Source organism: Anarhichas minor, unplaced genomic scaffold, assembly GCF_050575085.1.
Source record: "Anarhichas minor isolate MPS153535 unplaced genomic scaffold, ASM5057508v1 ptg000136l, whole genome shotgun sequence".
Classification (NCBI taxonomy): Eukaryota; Metazoa; Chordata; class Actinopteri; order Perciformes; family Anarhichadidae; genus Anarhichas; species Anarhichas minor.
Window position 1 is genome coordinate 21,920,001 of NW_027466582.1, and position 7,752 is coordinate 21,927,752.

The 7,752-nt window shown below is 41.5% G+C and overlaps 1 protein-coding gene across 1 annotated transcript in view; it reads right to left on the bottom strand.

The window, feature by feature from the left end:
• Positions 1-7,316, bottom strand: part of ddhd1b (DDHD domain containing 1b) — a 32,839-nt gene extending 25,523 nt beyond the window's left edge. Inside the window, exons 1-5 of the mRNA XM_076084300.1 lie at positions 6,367-7,316; positions 5,365-5,541; positions 4,868-4,996; positions 2,425-2,572; positions 2,229-2,338 (exon numbers count right to left, since the gene is read on the bottom strand). Of these exons, the coding sequence (XP_075940415.1) occupies positions 2,229-2,338; positions 2,425-2,572; positions 4,868-4,996; positions 5,365-5,541; positions 6,367-7,099 (1,297 nt within the window). The 5' untranslated portion in view covers positions 7,100-7,316. The remainder of the gene's footprint in view (positions 1-2,228; positions 2,339-2,424; positions 2,573-4,867; positions 4,997-5,364; positions 5,542-6,366) is intronic.
• Between the last annotated feature and the right edge of the window lie 436 nt (positions 7,317-7,752).

Sequence of the window (7,752 nt, forward strand, 5' to 3'; positions counted from 1 at the left end):
GACGCTGAGATATCTCGTCAAGCATCTCTGTTCAGTAAGAATGTCACCTTGAGCAATATTTTTGTCCATGACAAGGTATCACAAAAACTAATAACCAAATTTCAGTGAAATCAGATGCGGATATCCGTGGTCCCCAGAGGATGAATCTGTTTTTTTTAGATGCTCTAGCCTAGCCCTTTCTAGTTCGGGATATCCACAAGCCAAAATATCACACTGTTGATTAAACCAATGCCCCTAACTGTCCCCCGTCTAGGTGGCCAGTTGATTCAACCCCAGAGAGATGTGAGGAGTTTCTTAATTACTTTTATAATAAAATAATGGAAATTTGGCAACAGTTTAATACTGAACATATGGAGCCTGATGTCGACTCCTGCCCACCTTCAACACTATCCCATTTTAGCTAAATATCTCAATCTTGGAACGCACTGTTGCACTTTCTAAATCATCCACTTGTCCTTCAGACTGCATTAGCACTTGGTTTTTAAAAACGGTATTTCAGATGGTTGGTTCAGACATTTTAGCTATTATTAACTGGTCTTTGTCAACTGGTATTTTCTCCTGTAATTTTAAACATGCTAATGTTTATCACTTTTTATTAAAGCCCTCTTTAGATCCATCAGAGCTACGGTTCCTGCCATTCCTGAGAGGGAAGCATGACCAGCCTACATGCAAATTGATCTACCAGGAGAATGGAGCCAGGCGGCGGATTTCCTCTCCCGTCACAAGCCTGCCTCTGTCGACCCACACATTAACAGGAAGTTGCTTTCTAAGTGGCTTGAGATGCTCTAAACTCATGGAACTTTGCACATGTGTCAGAAGAGATGATATGGGTCTTGCAAGGTCATCAAAAATGTGGCTCACCCACTAGAATATTATGAAGGAAGCCTAGCGATATGTTTCACCTACATGTATGAGATTTGTGTGGAGACATACAAAATACTCTCTTGGAGGTATACCGTAATAAGGCCAACAGGACGTTGACCATTTAGAATTGTAGGTGCCCTTTTGGTGTACTTTAAGGAACTACTCCTACAGACATAATCACATCGACTTAAAAGTTTGGCAATTTATTCTCTAGACCTGAATGTTGAAAGGTTTTCTGGAACCACCTTACTGTAGAATGGCGGCCATTTTACATAGCCATTAAACATGAAGTTGTTATAACTCAAATGTACATCCTCCTATCTGCCCAAAATTGTTCATGAAAAATTAGACTTAAGGCCTGAACAAGTCTACAGGCCTTAAGTCTATTAATGTAGCAAGTCTAATGTAACTCCCGCCCCTATGCTTAAACCCGGCCCCATTAGTAAAGAGGAATCATTTGTTGCAGACACTAGTGGGAGGCATCATTCCACTCAGCACATAGTTCCTGTTTCATTGTTGTGGTTATCCCCTCTCAGAATACGTTAACCACATCCTTTTCATAGCCCATGAATCAATTGTCGTAGATTCTTGTGGGAGGCATCACTCCACTCAGCAGAGATCTGTGTCTGGATGCTTTACCCGGCGTACAGCCAGTAACCCCGAAGAGCGGAGAGGTGTGAGGGCTGGTTTCAGCTAAAATGTGGTTTGCTAGTCTGCCTAGCTTTTTACCGTAGCCACTTTTAGCTTCGCCTGTTATACCTGGTGCTTCTCTCTGCACCTTTCCTTTTCTTCTCTCTGTACCCTGGCTTTTCTTTTTTCAGACCCTTGGTAAGGCATTTTGACTTAACTAGTCAGGCTACATTTCCCTTTCCATCTTTATATTAGTGACACTTCTGACCCCACTGTAATTGTGAAAATGGTGCAGTCAAAACTGCACCATTACAGAGAGGGGTGAGGTATCAGATGATAATTTGAAATGTGTTTTAATGATAGCAATGATAGCAATGATTTATTTTATCATGTATACATATATCTTGTATTGTAAGTGATATAAGTCATTTAAGGGTAAACATTAGACCTTTGCATGGGCACCCCTGATCCTCCGGCCGGGGTCATCTCTACCCTTTGACCCCCCCTGAAGGCAGGCCAGCCCTAAGAGGATAAGTCATTTTTAATTTTTATAATCCAATTACCTTTTCTGAAAGTGCCACTTTAACATTCTACATGTTTAGATGTCTAAACATTTAAACAACATTTTTAGCATAATTAGCTTAATTGTCAATTTCTTGTACATTCCCTTCAACACTGTACAGCACTTACAACAACTTTTGTTTTGGATGTTTGTGAGCTGAGGTGCAGCATACCTCCATCCAGAGCCAGTTTTGACCTCCACTCCACAGGAAGGAACTCTACATGCTCTGTGGTGCGATCAGAGAAGTGCTTCTCCTCCATCTTTCTGGCAGCGTCTCTGATCCTACAAGTCAAAACAATTACTTCAAGAATTATTCTGATTCTTTTCCAATTATCTGTGCTCCCACTGGCAACCTCTCGATATCTCACATGCTGGTGTTCCTGATGATGCGGCCCTGGTCCATCTTCTGGCCAATACCATGCACCACAAAGACGATATGCGTGGTTTCAGGTGGGGTGTCCTCAGGTGCTGCCTCTTCTACATAACCCCGATGGAGACGCGTCCCGCTGCTGGAGGCTGAGGAGATGAGAGGGTTCATTACTACCTGAATTGATGTGTTTCAGAGCAGTGTGCCAGTGTTTAGTCATTTATGTGACACTGACAACTAACAACTACAACGAATTAACTAAAGTGGTCAAACCATTTTCCCGCACAATAAAGCAAACTTTACATTTTTTCTAAAACTTAATTTCTATCGTGACATACATAGATGAAATTCAATCTCTGCATTTAACCCATCCTCATCATTCAGAGCAGTGGGCTGCTGTCAAGCACCCAAATGCAACTTGGGGCTCAATGTCTCACATAAGGACACTTTGACTTTGCCTCTACATCACCAAGAAAACCACGTGACATGTTCATTTATTATGACCCTGATCTTGAGATAGGCCATTAATGTAGGTCAAAGTGCACAGAACAACCCCTTTAGTAGTTTTGTGTATAATGGTTTTGAGAGCGCACCATGAATGTAAAGTTCCCTGAGGTTTTAATAAATATCTATATCTAAGTTCATTCTGTAACCTACAAATAGAAGTCACGCTTTAAAGGAACAGTGTGTAACATTTTGCGGGATTAAATGGCAGAAAGTAAATGTAATATTCATAACTGTTTTAATCAGTGTATAATCACCTGAAAGTAAGAATTGTTGCGTTTATATCTCCATAAGGACCAGGTCCTCTTCCATGGAGTCCACCATGTTGCATTCTACAGCAGCCCAGAACAGACAACTGAACACTGGCTCTAGAGAGAACCTTTCGTGTTTTTTTCGTTATCTAAAGGGAGGGATGGCTATCAAAACCCGGAATAAAGGGGCCCTGTGCTAATTATTAAAGATCGTAGAATTGGTAAACTCTGTTACTGGTCCTTTTTAATAGTATGTATTTAATGTTTTGGTGTCATTTATTATCACGTTGCAGCGAACATCTCTTCTGCTCTCTCTGAGCACGCAAACAAACACAAGCACAGACACATGAAACAAACATAGCAGAGAAGCTGAAGTGGAGACACTGAAGTGAACCAGGTGAAGTGAAGATTAGTTGAGTCGATGGCAATTACGCTCCTTACTGTTAGTGCAATAAAGTATTTTCCAGTAAAAAGCCAATACTTTATCAAGTCATCTTTTCAACAAGCATGAACATGTAAACGAAAGTGAAATCTAATTCAATCGGCTCTGTCCACAGTCTCATCAGCGCCGCCATGTTTACACAAGCACAGCACGCACGATCGGCGAAAATGTTTTTTTTCCCAAACAAGCTTATTAAACAGAAGCTGTCAGTCTGTCTGTAGTCTGTTTATCTTAGTCTGTTCTTGTAAACTTTTCTGCTGGCTGAGAGGACACAAGGACAGAGGACACGAGGACAGAAGGACAGAAGGAATGACTGATACTGCTGATGTCTGTGTTCCAATTATATATTTTATGAAATTTTACGTTTGTTTCCAGGGAGATATTAATGAATTTATGTAGTGACTTTGATGCTGTAGACATAACTCTTGCTACATTAGAAATTATATTTAGTTATATTTCAAGCATAAATACATTCTAATCCTGTTCTGAATCGATTTGTTGTTCAAATTCTTATGTTTATGAAAGCAATTATTTAATCATGAAAAAGAACAGCGTATTGATAAGAGCAGCTCCTAGTGGAAATAAAAGCCTAAACATCTACCTGAAGGCCAACGTAGTTCTCTGACACGCTTGGGAAGGGAGGGGTATTTAGTTGGTTGCATTCTGCAAATCACTACTAGATGCTACTAAATCTTACACACTGTTCCTTCAATAAGTCAGTTCATGGTTTATTTAAGGGTCAGTTCACCCAAATGACTAAACATGTATTCTCTCTGGTGTCTTTCCATGCAGATAGTTTTGGTGTCTTTGGTGTTGGCTTTTATACCAAAAAAAGCACTGTGTAAACAAACTCAAGGGGCTGCACTGGTGTAGGTGTGATGTTTCCAAAAATGTAAAAAGAAAACAGAGGTGAACTACTCCTCGATGGAACGAATGTGTGAAAGACGTCAAACACATTCTGGTATTTGCCTGTAGAGCAACTCATTTGTTAAACTCTCAAATATTTTATGGGCTGATAGAACATGTATCAAATTCTATGAGATTGTTCACCTGACCATACAATACTTCCATGTCTGCATCATATCTTAAGTTCATTGGTGACCTTTGACCCTGTGTTTCATTCCAGTTGTTATAGAAATGAGACCAGGTCAAATTCTTCAGAGAGTTGCTCATAGAAGTGAATGGCTCAACAAAATATTCCATCAGATATCTTCTCTTGTGAATGTCTTGTGACATTTTCCATATACCTTTAGAGAATCCCAGTTTCTGAGTGACAGAACGTGCGATCTTGGAGGTGGTGGCGTCGCTGTAGAGGTACACCTCGTCCACACTGTGCCAGTCCACATGACTCCTGCTCAGCTTCAGACTGTGGATGGCTGGGAGACAGGCACACCGTGATTAACAGCAAGTGACACACTTCATCCAGCATAATTAATTCTCCATTCCCCATGATGGTGTGTGGAATGTGTGTGAAACTCCATTGCATTGAACACCATTTACTAATGTCGTGATACACACTGTACACATACTTCGGGTGAGCTTCCTATTGGTTCAGCTGAAGTCAGCTAAAGTAACATCACCTGACTTGTTTTATGGCCCCGTTCTGAATGGCAGAGTCAACCGCACCACACACACACACACACACAGTTACCCTATACGCTCACACTCATCTCCACACACACCTATCTTTGTCTATCATGTCTTTCTAGGTCTACTTTCTTCCACACTCTCTAACATTCCTTACCATCCTTGCTGTCCACTGTGGTGGTCACCATCTCCATCTCATAGGTGTCCCTCATCTGTTGCCCCCGGAAACGTGCGAGGTGCTCCATCTCGATGTGGTCACTCTCGTCCTCCTCAAGGGGAAGCCAGGTTCCATCAATGAACCATTGACCCCTCATCACCGGAATACGGTCCTGTTCTGAGGGACATCAGTTCACTCACTATTTGAAAGGTTGTGTAGCCTGTGCTTGCTTTTTTTACTTCCCGAACAGGAAACACAAACACTTTAAAGAAAAAGGGATGTAAAGTGATTGATTGAAGAAAGTGAAAATCAGTCAATCTAAGTTAGTTTGGCAATAAAAAAGAATTGAAAACAGAAAAACAGTGGGAGGTTCTTTGTGCTTTGTGTATGTGTGTGTGTGTGTGTGTGTGTGTGTGTGTGTGTGTGTGTGTGTGTGTGTGTGTGTGTGTGTGTGTGTGTGTGTGTGTGAGAGAGTGTGTGTTTGTGGGGCGCAATCAAAATATTTCCACATTTCCAAATAATATCAAAAAAATCTAAAAACGAATTGTTATCTTGGTCATTTATCAGGCAAAAATATAAAATATCTGGCTGCAGATTCTGTTTTATATCTTTGTAAACTCAACTGATGCTTTTTGACAGCTAATCAAGTAACTGATGAATCGACTAATGTGTAACTTTAGCACTAAAGATTAGAGGTTGCACTTGTGGCAGAAAACGTTGAAACAGTGGAGCTAATAGTCATGCTAGTAGTATGCTGGTATTATAGTAGTATATGATAGTGATGCTGTAGTAAAACAGCGGTAGTACTCTGTGGTAGTAATAATGCTAACGTTACTTATCAGGCAAAGGTAAGGGAGTAACACGTTAGTAGCAGTGGTAACTTTAGGCTGGTGATAGTAGTAGTAGATAGATAGTAGTAGTATACTAATATAGCAGTAGTTAATAGTAGCAATATATTTTAACAGCATTATCATTATGGACATAAATCATTGACATGCTCACGGTTCCAGTAAACAGGGTAGCATTCCTTCTCCCTGATATCCACTTCATAGAGCCCCCCTCGGACACACACTGCCTCCACGCTGATGGTCATGTCGTCCGGGTCCCTCATCTCCTCTGACACCGAGAGCCCTTGTCCTCCGCCGCGCGGCACCGTCGACTCCGCCCGGACACTTCCACTGTCCACCGCTCCGCTCTCCGAGTGGATCTCATCGGACTTGGCTGCCTCCTTCCCCTCGGCCTCAGCGGGATCAACGGGGTGTTTGACCTTGTGAGGGTTCTGTTCACTGAATCTCCGATTGACGACCTCGATTTTTAAAGAGTCGTGTCCGACGAATGGCTTCCACGTCCGCTTGTCCTCTTTGTAAAACCACCGGACCTCCTCTGGTCCCAGCTCCGTGACGACCTCACCGCGGTGCCTGGAGCTATTGGACCGTATGCGCTTCTTGGTTGTGACATTCCCGTCACTTTCAGTGTAGTTTGGATCAATTTCCAGATACGATGAACCCGCATATTCCTCCCCAGCCAGGCCCAGCATCATGCCATCCTGGGACAACAGCGGCAGGTGTCTGTCCAAGCCGGGCTCCCTGTCCCCATCGACATCACTGTCTCCCACCGGAGTGTCGTCGTAGCCGGACACAAACACATCATTTGCCATATCCCATTCACTACTGCTGACAGAGTTATTTTCCGAGCTCTGTTGTCGGATAGTCGGTTTATCATTCATACTGCTCATGATTTGGCCGCAAATGATTAGACTCCTAATACATGAAAATAGAGCAATACTAAATTCACAATGATGTCCCTGCCGTTAGACTACCAGGTTAACAGTGTCTTTCTCCCCAGCTGGTAACATCTGTATGCCCAACTGTTCTGATCCCGACACTATCTCTTAGCATCATAGCTACAGGTTCAAACATATTTACCCCGGCTGTTTAAACGACACATCACATTTAATCGACCTCCTACGTTCCTGCCTGTACATTCACGTTTTACCGTGAACACAACTGCTGGAATAGTCAATGAACGGTACTAGCTGGCAATCTCAGTTGCTCCATAATGTCAAGTTAATGTTAACAAACTACTCATTTCCTGTTGAAACATTCAAAATAAACACGATGCACGAGGAAGAATAAACAGATTTTATAGTATCAATACCTATAAGCGTATATATGACAATACAGCTTTATACAACTATAATAATATAAGTCGTTTTCTTTATTATTTTATCATTGCGTAATATCCAAACATAGTTTGAGCTTTTAATTTGAAGATAAATTCACCATATGTTAAATAAATGTGTTCTAGCTTTCGCTGTCTTGACTGATTATTTTAAACAAGAGGATCTAAAATTGCATCTAAAACTAAGCAATAAAATATTCATAATGA